This window comes from Nelusetta ayraudi, unplaced genomic scaffold, assembly GCF_046127955.1.
Source record: "Nelusetta ayraudi isolate G7.1 ecotype Tasmania unplaced genomic scaffold, CSIRO-AGI_Nayr_v1 ptg000016l, whole genome shotgun sequence".
Taxonomy (NCBI): Eukaryota; Metazoa; Chordata; class Actinopteri; order Tetraodontiformes; family Monacanthidae; genus Nelusetta; species Nelusetta ayraudi.
Window position 1 is genome coordinate 882,563 of NW_027466066.1, and position 16,847 is coordinate 899,409.

Genomic DNA, 16,847 nt, shown 5'->3' on the forward strand with positions numbered 1-16,847 from the left:
CACACACACACACACACACACACACACACACACACACACACACACACACACACACACACACACACACACACACACACACACACACAGTGATGGGAGACACAGACACACCTGGTAATTTGAGCATGTGTGCATCAACAGCATATGGTGGCTATTAGGTTACACTGAAATATTAACAGTGTCACAGGTGAATGGGGAAGGCGCTCACACACGCACAGGGAAAACTCCTTCTGCAGGGTTTTCTGGTTACTGCAACTATTTTTCCTGACTTTATATTCTCGTTTGAATTTTTTAAACCCGCTGCCGTTTCTGTCCTCAGCGCTTCCCAACGCTCCCTCCGCCATGGCAGAGGCGCCCCAAGGCTGGTGGAAGCTGACTTTTCTGCGGAAGAAGAAGTCCCAATCCAAGGTTCTGTATGAAATCCCAGCGGAGCACGTCTCCAACGCCGCCCCGGCCGCCACAGCGGCTGGCGGCCACCCGGAGGCGTCGGCCCACGACCCCCAGCTGGACGCCCGGCTGGAGAGGATCGTGGACAAGACCACAGCCAGCAAGGGGCGCCACGTTAAGGTGTCGCACTCGGGGAGGTTCAAGGAGAAGAAGAAGGTTCGGGCCACGCTGGCCGAGAACCAAGACATGTTCCAAGGAAAGGAGGACTCCGTCAGGGATGAGAAAAGGAGGAATTTATGAGCCTTGCGCCATTTTTATGGCAGTCTGATCTCCTTATCAGGTGACTGAGCCATAAATTCCAAGTGTGGGAAACCGTGTGAGTCAGAATTTCTATGTGAGAGGCCGATTCACACGGTCTTATCTTGCATGCACGCAGGTCAGAAAAGAAAAAAGTTGCCCAAGCATTTGTTCAGACGAAAGTTCAGCCTATCTACCCAATGCACTCCAGTGAAGGATGATGGCCTAGTGGCGAACAAGAGGAGATGCAGCATAGACTGGAAGCAGAAGACTTTTCAGTCAGCAGTGGATCCAGTGTGTTATGAATGGACCGAACACAAGCAGGCTGTTGCAGCGGCAGCAGCATGGTATCATCCATCCATCAGGGCATATGGCATCTGGCAATTTGTGTTTGAGATGCCCAGTGTGATTTACAGTGTAAAAGAAAATTTTAAAGAAATATAAAAACATTTGGAAAAACAGAAATTTTGCACAAAAACACGTGGAGAACATGACTGTTGTAGATCTATGATTACGTCCATGTATGAAACGACGGAATAATGAGTCTTGGTTATTAGAGGTTGATGATCTTTGCTCAGTATAATTTTTTTTGTAATTATTTTCTTGCAAGGGAAAGTCTTTTGTTATGTCACGGTTGGAAAAAAAGTGACCGGTTTGCGCACTATATAAGTTGTTTTTTGTTTGTTTGCACTGATATTACAAGGTTTCAGTTCCGTCATGCTGCTCCAATCTGCTGAAAAGCTGTGAAACAGCAGACAAACACCCCCAGAAGCCTCTGATCTACAAACCACACTGGCTGTAAACAAGGCCGGTATCTCATGGACCCTCTACAAAAAAAAAAAAAAAAAAAAAATTAGATAAAATAAAATAAAATAAAAAATCTTTACTGGGTTGTGTGAGGTGCACTCCAACGCATGCAGTGAAGCGGAGCACCGTTCACACTGCAGATTCTGATCACTGTGGTTGCTCTTTGCACAACAGCAGCAGTTTAATTACTCTATTAAATGAGCGTTGACGTGTAATGAAATGTTTGCAGCAATGCAGTCAGACGAGGGGTTTGCCTTGAAACTAAATGAAATACGTTAGTAGCCTGTGGTCTTGTCACAGGTGCACTGTTCCATCCTGTCAACACTTATGTATTAGCAAGATAATGGTCCTCGCCTCACATTCATTACAGGCACAAGAATTTTATTTCACTATTTTTTAACTACACAAAAAATATAAAATATATATTTTTTAAGGTAATAGTCAACCGACGACAGCACGTTGTTGCCAGTATATGCCAGCAGAGGGCAGCATTAAACATTACAATATTTCCACAACGTTCAAAAGTCACTGTATTCTCCATTACTGCGTTTTCAAAGTTATTATTTGTTTGTAGCCTGTGTTGTATTTTTGCTTTTCAATGTTTCTGGATTGGATCAAAGGTTGTGCACTTACCGATACAACCGAGCAACACTGCGTCTGAAAAGCACGCCTATCTAATCAAAGAGCTAATATTCTGGCCTTCTTCCACTTTCTTAATAGAATACTATAGATACTCAGCGTAATAAATATTAACGCTTATCACTCTTCTGTTATCAATTGAGTTTTATTGGCCAATGCTGCAAATAGTGAGATCGTGCATTACTAATGTTTTTATTTGTACAATAAAACATGTTCGATCAGATGTTCGTATCTATCTTTTTTCTTCTTCTTCTTTTTTTTTTAAAGACGTACCCATTTGCAGCTGGGAAACGAACTAACCAAAACCCTAACATCTTCCTCAACCCACAAGGGGGCGCCATCAGTCAACATGGGAGCCCAGTGCGGGTTCAGTCGCCCCGGAGTACCATTACAAGTTTGTAGTTAGGTTTGGCGTCATCTGGTGGCGGAAATCAAGATGACGGGCACCAAGAAATATTGTTAAAGGGATAGTTCGACATTTTTTGGCAACAATTGTCTCGAAACGGTACGTTAGCTTGGTGATTGTACAGGTTAAAATCACCTGGACGGTTTGGAGTTGTTAGATTGTGTATTTGTTGAGTTTTGAGGGGAGAAGACGTGCACTGTTCACCTCCATTCTGTTCACAAAGCGGCGTCTCTGCACGCCTCATCTCATGAACAACAGTCATCGATAATTAAATGGAATCTAGCTAGCTAGCTATTTGCCAAAATGTTGAACTGTCCCCTTGAAGTTCATGGAAGGCAACAGCAGGGGAAAAGGTTAACTATTTTCCAACAAAAATAAATCAATCAATGAAATAATATTATATGTGGTGGAAGAGACCCAGCACCAATCACAGAAAGACCTACCATAGCTTTCATGAGAGCGCAGCAGGTTATTTACCTAGTCTGTGATGTTCAAAGTGCACTCTGAGGCTTCACTGAAGGCCCAGCCGGAGGTCCGCTGTGACCACACTTCACTTCACACTTCTTCCCCCCACAACACATCTTCTCTTCATCCAATCATCGACCACATTGACCTCCACTGTGCTCTCAATGGCGTCACTAAGCCAGGGGGTCCCCACACACCCACTGTGCTACCTGTGTGTACAAAGAATAATCGTTGGAAATAACTCTCACATCGATTCATCCTGGCACGTTTCCACGGCCCTCTCAAGGTCGAGGCTTCTGGCTGGTGCGACAGTCACTTCTTGCTGAAGACATGAATTTCATTATCTTCATAATTACTTTTCCTGACCCAGACGACACCAGATTAAGCCAATCCATTAACTACAACTTCACGATACAGCGCTCATTCGCTAGCACTATTATAATTATGTATTGTTCCGGTGTTCTCCGTCATTAAACATCTGTGGTTCGATTGTAGCTGAATAAACTCATAAAGCAAAATTTTAATTATCCTGATATGCATTTTTAAGAAAAAAGAATGCTTACGTTTTTATAGAATACTGGAAACGGTTTAAATTAGGATAAGCAACTTCTTTAGCGGAAATTTTCTCTGAAAAGGCACACAAAGACCACAAGGAGGCGACAGCGTCCGTTTTCTCATCTTTTAATAACACATTCATATCTATGCTCTGTTTTGTTTACAAGGAGTTTAAAACAAGTGTTGATGCGGACTAAAGGAATCAGGCAGGCAGAGGATGAAAGTCCATATACTGTGAAGACCAAAGGCGCCACCTGGTGGAAGGAGGAACACTCAGCAAGCTGGGTCGCGAGCGAACTGTCCCGTCGAAAAGGGTTGAATTGTTTTTAGGCTTTCCGAGGCTGAGCCCAGATCAGATTGAGTGTTGATTCAAAGCAGCTGAGAGGAGCTTTCCTCCTTCCACCCGCAGCTACACAGTCAGCTAAAACAACAGGTCCTTTTTGCTTTCTCAAACGACTCATTAGAAGTGAAAATAGATCATTGTAGAAGGTCCTCGCAGGGCGCTCTAACTCATGTAGACTTTTTTTTTTTTGTTGGTTTTCGATTTTTTTTTTTTACTTGTACAGAGAGAAAGAAAAATGCTAAATGCACCCAAACAAAAGAGATACAATCTGCTGTCATAAAAAAGAGAGAGAAAATTAGAGAAGTCAACCAAAATAAAACATAGAGAATATTTTTGAAGTTAAAAAAAAAAAAAACATAAGCTTAATGTAATGAATAAAAGAGAAATGCAAATTGGGTAAAGAAATCTCATGATGTCGGGTTTTTTTCTCAGGAAGAAAATGAACAAAAACAGATGTAAGTTTTTGTCTCCCCCATGTGTGATTATTAATCAATTTCATAATCCTTTGAAAAAGAACTAAGAATGAGGAAAGAAAACAAAATCATCTTTGGAAGAAAGTTTTATTCCTTTAATAGACTATCAACTACAGTATATGGAGATGCCGCTACCCAGTTATTTCATTTACCTATAATTCTTTCGAGCAACTTTTTTTTGTGTGATTTTTTTTCTTTTAAATTCATTGTTATTTTGTGTCATTTTTCGAGGAAAGAAAAAAAATACCATTTACCTATCGTTTTTCCCAAGAGGTAGATCAACAAAACATTTAATTGTTTAAAGGTGTCGTGCCCCTTGACTCAGGAGGTGAAATCACAGGGTGGGGGTGAGGACTCGCAGACGTGGAATTTTGGGATTTTGGGTGGGGGGTCACAGGAGAGGGGGGGGGGCTGTGGGTAGTTTTAGCAGTTGGCGGCGGTTAGAAACAAAGCGAAGGAGTTCGACGCCGCGGCTCACCAGACGGGCCGCAGCTAACCTCGTTGTGAGTGGGTCGCACAATGGACCAGGTGACTCTACCCAATAATGTGAAGTAAAACTTTGTCCAGGCTGCTATAAGAGTGTCTCGCGTTACAATGTGTCCACATTAGGTTTGAATTTTTTTTAATTTTTTTTTTCAAGTTGTTGTCGTTGCATTTCTTAGTATTTACTTATTTATTTTACAGTTCCATCTCTAAAAGTGGAGAGGTAAAAGTTTCAATAACTGAAAAATAAATTAGAAGTTGAAGCGTTGGGGGAAGTGAAAACACAAAACTGTGGCTGTAACGTTAGACCGTCCTGTCCTGCGTGTCTGTCCAGCTGACTGACTGCTTCGCTCTTGTCTGTTTTGTGTGGAAAGAAGAAGTGAAATAAAATAAAAGGAAAAACAATCTTCTGGCTGAGTTTGCTCACGTTTTGAGGTAGCGTTCCTAGTTATGTGTCGAGAGGTTTGTTTGTTTTTTTTTCTTCTCAGTTCGGTGCCCCTCTGCAAGGCGTCCCCCGTTTTTTTTTTTTAGCCCCATGTCCGTGCGGACTCCAAGGTCGTCTCGGCAGAGGGACAGGTTCGGGTTTTCACGAAAAAAAAGCCCAGGGCAGAAAAAGGGCAGAGTGCGCATCGTTGCGTCACAAACCGTCCTTTTGCAAGAGCTCGGAGTCTGTCTGTCTGTCTGTCTGTCGTTCTGTCTGTCTGTCTGTCTGGCTTGTGTGTTCACCGTCTCGGCTACATGCTAGCAAAGGTGTGCTCCGCCACGGCAAACTAGACTCGCTGCTCAGACCTCAGAACAGCGCTGAGAATTGAAGACAAGACCAGAGTGTTTTTAATCCAGCCACTGCTTGTAGCGGACGTCACTGCCGACTGTTAAGCGGCTGCAATTTCACCGCAAACTAAAAGAATTAACCTCCTGTTTGTGGCTCTGCAGAGAATTTTTTACGACGTCTCATCCCAGGTTTTAAGACCGGACCAGAGAGTAACCAAATGCAAACTGGTGAACGGGTGAGTTTACATCAGCAAAAGTCGATTACTTGAACCAAGGAAGAGGATAAAGACGGTCCTGCCAGGACCCCAGAAGAAGAGCATTGCAGACGCGCTCACCGAAAATCACTCCACTCCAGAGTAGGTTTTGCTATTCCGGTGAAATGAGTTAAACCAAGCAACAAGCGTTTCGATAAAACCTGTCAGCGGTGGCTTGAAGCAGGCGGAATAAAAGGCGCACTGGTCATGTGTCTTCAGCAGTCTGGAAACAACAGTCATCAAGGTTTGAGGCTTAAACTTCTCAGTCTGCGGCATTTGTGACCTTTTTTCAAACACTGAGTGGTTACAAAAATGCCAAAACTTGCCTTGGACATATGAATTACATCACTTCACTTGCATAACAGAAGAAAAAAAAATTTAAATAAAAAGGACAGTTGTCGTTCATGTTTGGGCCCTTGCGAATTAACTCAGGGTCCCAATGTAAACTGGGAGGGGGGAAAAAAAAATCGTAATTGTAGAACGTTATTAGTCCCAGTCTGGATCGCAGGGCTTTAGTCGTGTGTTTTATGTCACGAAGCAGAAGCGGAACGCTCGCCCGCACGGTCGTCTTCGCTAGCGCGCGGTGAAAGCGCGCCTTTTTTTTTTTTTTCTGCCATTGGTACAAAAACCGAGATGAGGAGTTCGGCTCCAAGAGGAGACGAACCTCCGTTCGGATGCATAATCGTCACTCTGAACGCTACAGAAGTTAATGAAGAGCATTGTTTTCTCTCTCTCTCTCTCTCTCTCTCTACTTCTCTGCGTTCAGATCATTTGCTCAGAATGGCTCTGCGGGAGGTTCTGGGTGGCGCCCTCTCCTGGTTGTTTGGCACAGTCACTGTCATGAGCTACACGTTGGTAGTTTTGTCGTGCTTCGTCGCTGTTCTGTTAATAGTTGTGTGCACTCAACGAGAGAACAAAAGAAAAATACATATTATTTTCAGCTATTTTCGGGGGGGTTCCCCCCCCCCAAAAAAAAGACATCTATTGTAAAATAAGCCATTTAAGTAAAATCGAGAGGTCTTGACCAGAATTGGGTGAAACAAACACAATTGGAGACCAGCGCAAGAGAGGGCGAGGGACCCCAACGTTCCCGCCCACTCCGGAAAATAAAATTATTTTCTTTCTTTATCTTTTGTGGTATGTCAAAAGGAAATAAAAGCCTCTCGTTCTTCTCCTGAAGTACAGAATGGCAAAAATGTGAACGAGGAGAAAGCACTGAATTGACAAGAGGGAAAGAATGAGGGGAAAAGTCAGAGGAGAAGGCCAGTTCTCTTCTTCCTCCTCCTCCTCCTCTTCCTCGCCCTCTTTCCTCCGCCTAGTTCTCTAAATTCATCAGGTGTCACGTGAGGTTCTGCCCTTCGTGACCAAAGCGTGTTTACTTTTTCTTAAATTCTATTAGCGCAACAGAACGTCCCCAGATGTCACATCCAAATAAAGCTTGCTGTATTGTCGAAAAACCTATTAAAACCAAAATAAAATGAAAAAAAAAAAAACAAATGAAAAAAAAAGATTGAAAACTGAAGAAATCCAAATCGCTGCAAGCTGACGAATGAATCCTAAAAAAAAAAAATGTAAAAAAAAAACTAGCGTGTCTTGGTGGTTGTGAACAGAGCTCTATGGTGCGCAAGAGGGGGGGTGGAGGGCCGGGAAGCAACCAGTTCCCGCCGCCCCCTCTGGACAAAAAAAAAAAATGGAAGCATTGACACAACAGACTGCGATCCCTGTTTCTGATGGTGAGCTGGTGGGTCCTGCTGATGGAGATCGACGGTGGGTGGATGTCACCAGGCGCGGCTACGACATGAAAGGAGGTTGAGTTTCCTGGCAGTGTCCCTTCAGTGACTTGGCGTGGCCCAAGCTTCTCTCGTCCTACACAGCTTTTCCCAATGTGATTTTCTTTAAGCTTTTTTATCTCCAAAAATACAAAAAAGTGTTGTGATCACATTTCTCTTTTTTTTTTTTTCTTTGTCAGCATCATATGTACAGGTTTTCAATCTATCGCCCGGCTGTTGTATTGTTGTTGTTATTGTTGTTGTTTTTTTAAACTCTCTTGTTTTGTGTTTTTTTTTTTCTAAATTTGCTCCCATTTTTATTTCAAAAGTTCTTGATTTATCGTCCTCCTCGCTCGGTTGGAGCGTCGTAGGAGGGGCCATAGGTTCTCGTCCTACTTTTTTTTCTGCTTTTTTTTTTCTTAAAGTTTCTCCCAACCACATCCCTGCACAAAAAAAAAAAAAAAATGAAAAAAAAAAAAAACAAACATCAAAATCAGTGTCACACATACGCACTCACTCACGTGCCTAGCCAATAGGGAGCCTCTGAGGTGTTACGGTCAGTGCACAGGTAATAAATATTCACATTCAGAGAAGCCGGAGCTTCTCGGCGGAACGCTCTCTTCCTGCTGCGGCGGCGGCGTTCAACGCGACTCCGATCTGACGAGATCCCCGAGCTGAGAGCGAGGGACGAGAGCCAAAACCTCTCGAGCGCTCAAAAAGCCCTCTTCCAATTGTTGTTTGGCGCTTCCTGATGATGTCATCGCGATAAGGCAGGGGAGGAGGGGGCTAGGAAGGGGGCGGAGCCGCGCACAGCTGGGTGACGGGGTCACAGTGACGGGCTAGTGGCGCGAGAGAAACGTGTTTCGGGGGTCGCCATCTCGTTGGGGTGGGGAGGGGGGGGAAGGTCACCTCACTGGCGCGACGGGGGCCCCGGCCCCTCCATCGAATAACACCGCTTCCCTATTGGCTAGTTTTCCAGTCACGCTTCGAGGGGGGGGGGCGAGAGAGAGAGAGAGAGTGGGCGGGTTTCCTCGCCAGTTTAAAAAGGCAAAATGGCACTGGACCCAATTCCTCTCGAGACCGAGACTTTTATTTTTCCGGTCTCGGTCGGTTTTTATCGGTTTGGAGGAAACGCGCCACCCCCCCCTGCACCCGCTCGTGTCACCCCGACATAACACACACACACGCACAAGCAACAAAAAAAAAACAAAAAAAAAAAACAGAAAAAAAATAACCAAAGCAACAAGACAATAACTAAAAAAAGAAAAAAAAATACTTTTCTTAAAAAAATAAAAAATATTCAGGACTATCAGCTCTTCTTTTCTTTTTCTTTTTTTTCTTCTCATATAAAACACCAGCAAGCAAAAAAAAAAAAAAAAAAGTTAGGAATACTGAGGTAACTTTACCCTGAGGTAGGTTTTTTTTTTTTTTCATTTTTCGTTTCCTCCTCTAATCTGTTCTAATCGCGGCGGCGCGAGCGTCCAGGCGTTAGACCCCGCCCCTCATTATCATACGCGGGCAGGGTCCGGAGGCTCCGCCCACAGGCCTTTTGGCAGAGTTGGGAGAGGGAGAGCGAGGGAGCTGCCGCCACCATCGGGTCTGATTTCATCCTCGCCGGGCTCAAGGCAGGGACGCCGTGGAAGACTTTGCCCCCTTTTTTCTTTTTTTTCTTTTTTTTCACACTTTACGAGGCTTTATTTGCTCAGGAAGTGCAAAAAAAAGAAAAAAGAAGAAAAAAAAACAATCGGGCAACGAGCAAAAAGTTCTCGGACGCACCTCGTCACGTCGATTCTCGCGTCCCTGCCTTCGATACATTCACCTCTGAGGGGCCGGGTTAACTCACATATCATATATATATAATATATATAAAATATGCCATTTAAGGTGCGGGTCGCTGGCCCACCTTAGCATAGCCAGGGGGCTGGTGTTAGCGAGTTGGTTTCGCAACAGTTCGACGTGCTGGCTGCGCCGCTGCATTAGAACTGCAGGGCCAGCCGCGACCGACGCGCCCTCGACTGTCTCTTGCTGCGCCTTTCCGCCACGAGACGAGACGGAAAACAAAAAAAAAGTGGGGGCGGGGGTCGGCAGTGGCGAAGGGTGGAACTGCATGTTTGGCCGACGCCGTGCTACGAATCGTTAAAAAAAAAAAAAAAAAAAAAATCGGGCCCGGAGAGGGTTACACCGGTCGCCCCCGCCGTCGCACGCCCCCATTTCTTTTTGATATCCGAAAAAAAGAAAAGGCAAGGCGGCCCAGGCGCAGCACTTCATAACATTTACATGAAGATTATATTTACAACCTCATATTTTCTTTTTTCCTCTCCTCTTTTTTTTTCTTCTTCTATTCTCTCCGCTACTCGGAGAGGTCTTTAAAAGAGCAGTGTTAACATCTGCGGCCCCTCGCGCTACTTTGTGGCCAGCTAGGAGGGTCAGTGGTGGGGTGTATTCACACACACATACGCACACACCTTTTTGTCCCCCTCCTTGCTGTGCCGCCGCGGCGGCTTCCCCGGCTCCCTCTCCTGGCTCCGCCTCACTGCATTCCATCAATAATAGCTCTGAATAAAACATTTCTATACATATATCTCTATTTTTGTTTGTTTGTTTGTTTGTTTGTTTTTTCTTTTTAGAAAAAAAAAACACCCTTAAAATATAGGACTGAGCGCAGGTGGCTGGAGAGGCCCGTAGGGGGCGACGGAGGGACGAAGAGAGAGAGAGAGCGAGAGAGAGCGAGAGAGAGAGAGAGAGAGAGGGGGGGGGGGGGGGGGGGGGAGCCCTCTGCTGGTGTGACTCTGGGTTCAGCTGAGACTTTGACTTGCGCTGCAGTCCCGTCAAGGCACACTAGGGGGCGGGGGCGCCACCTCCCTCTCCCTCCGGCCTGCATCCCTCCATCCTCAATCAGTCTCTCCTCTGGCCTGGCATCATCTGGTTTTTCCTGTCCTCGAATTTTTCTTCTTTTTCTCGTTTAATCTTGATCCTCTTTTTCTTTCTCATTTCTTAAATTCGTCTCATCGTCATTTTTTTTTTTTTTTTCAGACTCACTCATCTCCCCGTCGCTCTCAGTGCCAATCCTTCCTCTCCCTGGCTGTCGGGCGTACTCCCTCGCTCTTTACATCTCTCCCTGTCTACCGCTGGGTCCGTGTTTCGCTCTCCTGTATCCGTCCGTCCGTCGTATTCGTCTGTCTGTCCGTGTCTGTCCGTCAGGCGGGGGGTTGGTGGGGGGGTGGGAGGGGTGGGGCGAGGGGGATGGGCGGGGGGAAGGAGGACCCTCACTTCCTGCGCGGCTGCTGGTTGTCCTGAGTCAGTCCCTGCGTGTGGCCGCCCATCTCTGTGAAGCCCTGGGGGCTGGAGCCAGAGCCCCCGCCCGTCCCACCCTTCTGGGGTGGCTTGACCTGTGTCAGAATGTCCCGGATCTTTCTCTGAGCCAACTGGAAGTGCAGAGGGGAAGACAGAGACTGGTTGGTGAATATCGGACAGGAGCTTAAGAGGTTTGAGGAAACAATAATTTTTGGTTCAGTCGGCTGCTACTGGAGGCCGAAGAGCAGGAGGAGGGAAAACTGGTGGGGGCCTTGTGTCAGGGCGCATCCTCAAAAATGCCAAAAATGTGTTTTATGGACCAAAAAGGAAATGAGGGATCGATTTCACGACAATATTAATCAGCACTAACAAAAAAAAAATATTTAAGAGTAGCTGCGTTTCCATTACAGTTTTTCGGGGAAAAAAACATAAAAAGCGATATTTCTAAAGTTCTGACAAAGTACAATTGTGATTTACAGGTGTTTTTCATTGAATGGTGTGAAGCGTACAACGCCCGGTTCACACCGGATGCGGAAGCGCTGCCAAGCGGAGACTTGCTTCCTTTCGGCGCCCATGTTAACCCATGGTGTCGTTCACACCAGAAGCGAATTCTTGTAAAAATCTCAAGACAACGAGATTTTACGAGAATTACGTTTGCTTTTGTTTGTTTACGGTTGTTTGCCGTCGAGAATGCTTGCTATATTTTTCTCTTTGATTACTTAAAATATTCCGTCTCCTCCTCCGTCCGAACGTAAAAAGGACCATTTTCACTTGAAGTGAACTGGTCACATGACATCGTAAGTCACATTGGGTGACGTGCAAATGCGAGAAAAGTGTTTCCATGACACGATTTGCGATATGCCTCTACGTATCGATAAGTCCACCTCATGAGAGGGTCACAACCTTTTAGCCATATCTCAGAGGCTTTTCGAGGTTTAGTTGTTTCCATTAGCAGGTTTTTGCGCAATTCTAGGGGTAATGCAAACACAGCAAGTGTAACATCAGTCTGTTCGGGTTCTTTTTCTAACCCCACGATTATTTGCCGTGTATTTATACTGTATTAGCAGTGGTTATTACTACAATCGTTATTATTTAACATATCGATTTCAAAATGTAAATATGTCTAGCGGTGTATGGTGGAATCCCGACGTACCTGACTAGCGTAGAAGTGTCCGTTGATCTTCACGATGACCTGGTCGTTCTCATCGGGGGTCTGCTCCCTGGGCACCACCACCTCAGCGGCGGTCAGGTTCTGCAGCTCGGTCACCTGGAGACACATTTGACCCCAGTTAGCCACTTTGGTAGAAAAGATTAAGCTCAATTCTTTTCTTCTTTTTTTATCAAGACCGAAGACACAGACGTCTGAGAGGGAGGGTTTAAAAAGAAAAACAAACAAGTGTAGCCGGCTCACCGTCTTGCCTCCCTTGCCGATGACTCTCCCCGCCGCGGTCGCCGCCATCTTGATGTGGGTCTCCAGTTTGACCTCCTCCTTTGGCCCAAAGAAATTCTCTTCCTTCAGTTTGCCGTAGATTCGGCCTTGAGCCTGGACGAGGCAGACAGACAGACAGACAGAAAGACGGGGGGGTCAACAGTCCACTCGGCATCATCAGCTGCAGTTTTGGGGACAAAAAAACCATGTGGTTCATAAACACAAATGGCAGCTGTTAAGTCTGCGCTCACCTTAAACTGAGCCTCGGGGGGTCCGGTCACGATCACCATCCTCACTTTGGAGTCCGGAGACTCGGCCGGAGCAATCTGACGGACAAAGAGAAGGACAGAGGGGTGCCTTAGTTCGCGGGGATTCATGTGAAGCAACATACTGCAGCACTGGCAGCAGCGCTGCGCTGTTCAATTTCAGAAATGTTACAGATGGCAAAGTCCGAGTCATTAAATTGTGATTTGTTTTCATTAAAATACGGCAGTTTCTAAGCGGTTACGTGCTGCACTCTTTCAGTGACAGGTGCTGCAAATCGAGAGCGCTATGCTCTTCATTCTGGGCCTGTTCATGCCAAACGCAATAGCACGAGGCCGACACTAGGGGGTTGGAAGTGGCCGCATGGGTGACTGACGCAACAGCGTCTGACGTCTACCTTGATGGAGGCCCCGGCGAAGCGGCTCAGCTGCTTGATGTGCTGTCCTTTCTTTCCGATGATGGCCCCGACGGCCTGCGCTGGGATGTACACGTGGACTGTCTCCTGCTCCGGAGTCTGGACGCACAAACACCAAGAACAGACGCCTACATTTACACCACAGGCACATCAGCTTGTTTCTGACGCTTTCAACCGTTTCCAAAGGTCTGAGATGTTTTATTTTCCGGCCATCCCACTTTGTCGGAGTGACATTTTTTTCTCCCCCCAGACCAGGAAGTGACCTACCCCAAAGCAACCGTAGGGGGCGGAAGCGGTTGCGTTCCCAGGCGGAGGTGGAGGCATGTTGGAGGAGGAGGGGAAGAGACCCAGAGCGCTCAGGTTGAGTCCCGGCATCAGGTGGGTCTGTTGCTATGGGAAGGAAGCAGGAAGCAGGAAGCAGGAAGCAGGAAGCAGGAAGCCGAGTGAGCAACCAGCCAAACATCCAAACACACAAAACCACAAAGTGTGTGCGTTTGTGTGTACAAAGACTCACATTCATGGCTGCAATGTCATTCTCGTAGGCTTCCCTGATCTTCTTCATGACCTCCAGCTCGGCCCGGCTGCAGCTTTCAATGGAGCCTTTGACCGTGATGGTTCTCTCTGGGTTGTACAGCGTCAGGTCCTGAAGGCTGCGCGAGGCCAAGAGAGAGCAGAGAGCGAGAGAGAGAGAGTTACACACAGACACGGCCGGGTAGCCTGCATATTAATCGCTCATCAGAACTGGAGGAATATGAGTCACACTAGCTGCGTTTCAAAATAAAAGCGATGTTTCTATAATTTCGACAAAGTACAATTGCGATGTGCAGGCGTTTCCATTGAATGGTGAGAAGGGCCTAAGCCGTCACTCTCGTACGTTTACGTTTGTTTGCTGTGAAGAATGGCTGCTATATTTTCCCCTTTGATTACTTGTAAAAAAAATATTCCGTCTCCTCCTCCGTCCAAACATGACGCGTCATTTTCACTTGAAGTGAACTGGTCACGTGACCCCATACGTCACGTCCGGTGACGTGTAAATGCGATAAGAGTGTTTCCGTGACACTTTTGCGATGTACCTTTATATGGTTACGTGTGAAAAAACACCTTTTGAGAGCGTCAAAACTTTTTAGCGATATTTGAGAGGCGTTTTGGAGTTTAGGCGCTTCCATTGCCAGTTTTTTTATGGCAATATTTTATTGCAATATTTTATTGGGATATTATATTGGGATATTATATTGGGATATTCAGGTTTTGCGCAATTCTTGGGGTAATGGAAACACAGCTACTACTACTAACATGTCACTCAGTGTGTGTGTGTGTGTGTGTGTGTGTGTGTGTGTGCGTGTGCGTGTGCGTTTGTGTGCGTGCGTGTCTGTCTGTCTTACGAGGAGATGGTGATCTTTGTGTCTGTGTCCTGTTCCACTTTTTTCAGGTTGCGGCCCTCCTTCCCGATCAGGCGCCCAATGAAGTTGTTGTGCGCCAGAATTTTGAGAGGGACCTCATCGGCACTACAAAAAAAAAAAAAAAAAACATTTGAAAAAAAATGAAAATATATATATGACCATTATATATTTTTTCCAATCATGCGGGGATGTCACTTTGCTCTCCGCTTGTGTGAAACCTACGTCTTGGTGTCTTTCGCTTCCTGTTGCATGATCTCCAGGATCATGCGGCAGGCGGCCGAGCAGCCCTCGGGGTTGGAGTGGATGCTGATGGGCTTCTCGGCGGCGCCTGCGTTCTCCTTGCGGTGTACGTCGATCCTGCGGAGCAGAAGCGGAGGCTTAGAGTCGCTGCCATTCAGAGTTTTAACGCCCGCCTAAAACAACCGGGCCGCAAAAATCTCCCAATGAGGATGAACGATGCATCAATTTGGGGTTCGGATGTGTTGCATCATTTGGTTTGTCTTACAACTGGATCAGTAAAGTATACCGGGACCGCGTTGATTTCTATTTGGCCAACACCGGCCTCAAGTGGCTACGTACTTGCTTCCTGTCTGCTTGGTGATGTTGCGGATGGTGGCTCCCTCCTTGCCGATGATGGCGCCGACGTACTGCGTGGGCACCAGCAGTCTCAGGGGGATGTCGGCGTGCGGAGGCTTGCAGGGCATCCCGGAGCTCGGGGAGCCCCCGTGCGGGCCGCTCCGGGGTCCGTAGCCGGCGCGTCGGCCGTACTCCGACCCCCGCTGGCCGCCCTCCAGCTCCGAGTTCTCGTCTGGGATGTAGGAGACGCGCAGTGTGTTGTTCTCCAGCTGGTACCCATTGAGCTTCTGGATGGCTCTGAGGCAGAGGCACAGGCAGATTTAGGTGCTGCAGTCGTGTGTAAGTCTGGACAGTATATAACGTGTCTTTGGATCTAATGTTTGAAATCAATGTAACTTTAAATGTATTAAAAATCAATCAATAATCAATGCAAACAGCTTTTTTTTTTAAACAATGTAAAATCAACAATAGTTTGGATAACAGTTCATAAATAAGCTCAAACATAATTGAAAACCTGTAGTTTCATTTTGAACAAGGTAAGTGGTAAAAAAAAAAAAAAAAATTAATGATATGAAGTAAGATCTTTGGTTACTTGTATGTAATATGACAGCTATTTTCACTTGTGCCAGAGCTTTATTTGTCCGTGTCCATGACTTGCACAATATTTCCAGATTTTCTCTTGCTAGGAGGGACTTGACTTTTAAATTGTAGTTGGGCTCAATGGCCACTAGATGTCAGAAGTGGTGCGTGCACGGACGGTAAAACAGACCGGCTGAACAGCCAGGTGAACTGAAAGAACAAAGGTATAAAAATCACTTATCGGTACTTTCTTTATCCTCAAATTTCATTACTTTTGTCATACTGTAGCTGTGTTTTTTCACATGAGATTTTTCACAACGGTGCCAAGAACAAGAACACGCGTGACGGCAAAGAAATGACAGAAGTTTGAGTGGAAGACGGATGAGGTGACTCACTGCCTGGCGTGCTCTCGGGAAGCGTACGTGACGTTGACCACTGCAGTCTCGCTGTCTGTGTTCACTGGGAGCAAGAGGGAGGGTTTGTTAGATTCAGTCTGATTGATGAGAGGAAATGAACTTCTCCTACACCTTAGCGAAGCCTCAAACGGCAAAATCAATGCAGTTAAAGACCCCGCTGGAGGTCCAGAAAACCCCCAAACCTCTAAATCCATCATGAACCAATTTGACCGGCAACAATGGGAGCCACATGTCATCCATTTAAAGAACTCTTTGTGCTCCGAGTCATTCGGTCAACATGAACTTTGCACACTTTCCTTGAAACAAGCTGTAACGAAACAAGGGAGCCGTCGAAACAGCTCAAGGCCTCAGTAAATGGCCAGAGAGTGCAAGCAAACAGGGCAACTCGCGCCCATTGCCGACATCGCTCTTCTTCCAGATGTAAAGAACTCTCACCTTGTTCACAGTTCTCTACGGTCCCACACTGGGCTAGGAGACCATCGAGCACCTGAGGAGAAGAAAAATATCTTAGTTTCGTTTGTTTTTTTTGTTTTTTTTAAAAAAAAAAAAGGAAAGCCCATGTTAAACAAGGCACAAGTTCATCGCAAATAGCTCAAAGGAAATTTTGGCATTTAAAGGCCAAACAGATGAAATGTGTCCCCCAAATAAATAACTTTATTTAACACCGTTAGAGTTCACTTAAAAACTCCATTCACACGTTATTTGTCTGAGAAGATACTGCAGGTGTGTAACTTTTACAACAAATTTCCTTGTGTCGTTATGATTTGTAAGTCATAAGAATCATGTTACTTGATTGATTGGCTCCACTATCTGTTCAGGCGTGAAATG

General features: G+C 45.9%; 2 protein-coding genes across 3 annotated transcripts in view; one reads left to right on the forward strand and one right to left on the reverse strand.

Annotated features, from left to right (window-relative positions):
- The first annotated feature begins 295 nt into the window (after window positions 1-295).
- Window positions 296-1,937, forward strand: LOC142886626 (proline-rich protein 15-like protein A). The gene has a single exon (XM_076023664.1). It carries the CDS (start codon window positions 340-342, stop codon window positions 682-684), a length of 345 nt encoding a protein of 114 aa, XP_075879779.1. The 5' UTR covers window positions 296-339; the 3' UTR covers window positions 685-1,937.
- Window positions 1,938-9,597: 7,660 nt separating this feature from the next.
- igf2bp1 (insulin-like growth factor 2 mRNA binding protein 1) overlaps window positions 9,598-16,847 on the reverse strand; it is a 43,220-nt gene continuing 35,970 nt past the window's right edge. For both annotated transcript variants that reach the window (XM_076023665.1, XM_076023666.1), the window contains exons 4-15: window positions 16,455-16,506; window positions 15,999-16,062; window positions 15,028-15,321; window positions 14,671-14,805; window positions 14,431-14,553; window positions 13,563-13,698; window positions 13,316-13,438; window positions 13,031-13,147; window positions 12,621-12,695; window positions 12,352-12,483; window positions 12,094-12,207; window positions 9,598-11,071 (exon numbers count right to left, since the gene is read on the reverse strand). In XM_076023665.1, the coding sequence (XP_075879780.1) occupies window positions 10,913-11,071; window positions 12,094-12,207; window positions 12,352-12,483; window positions 12,621-12,695; window positions 13,031-13,147; window positions 13,316-13,438; window positions 13,563-13,698; window positions 14,431-14,553; window positions 14,671-14,805; window positions 15,028-15,321; window positions 15,999-16,062; window positions 16,455-16,506 (1,524 nt within the window). In that variant the 3' untranslated portion in view covers window positions 9,598-10,912. The remainder of the gene's footprint in view (window positions 11,072-12,093; window positions 12,208-12,351; window positions 12,484-12,620; window positions 12,696-13,030; window positions 13,148-13,315; window positions 13,439-13,562; window positions 13,699-14,430; window positions 14,554-14,670; window positions 14,806-15,027; window positions 15,322-15,998; window positions 16,063-16,454; window positions 16,507-16,847) is intronic.

Excerpts from the sequence above, each read along its gene's own strand:
- LOC142886626 (XM_076023664.1), top strand. The coding sequence starts at position 340 with ATGGCAGAGGCGCCCCAAGGCTGGTGGAAGCTGACTTTTCTGCGGAAG.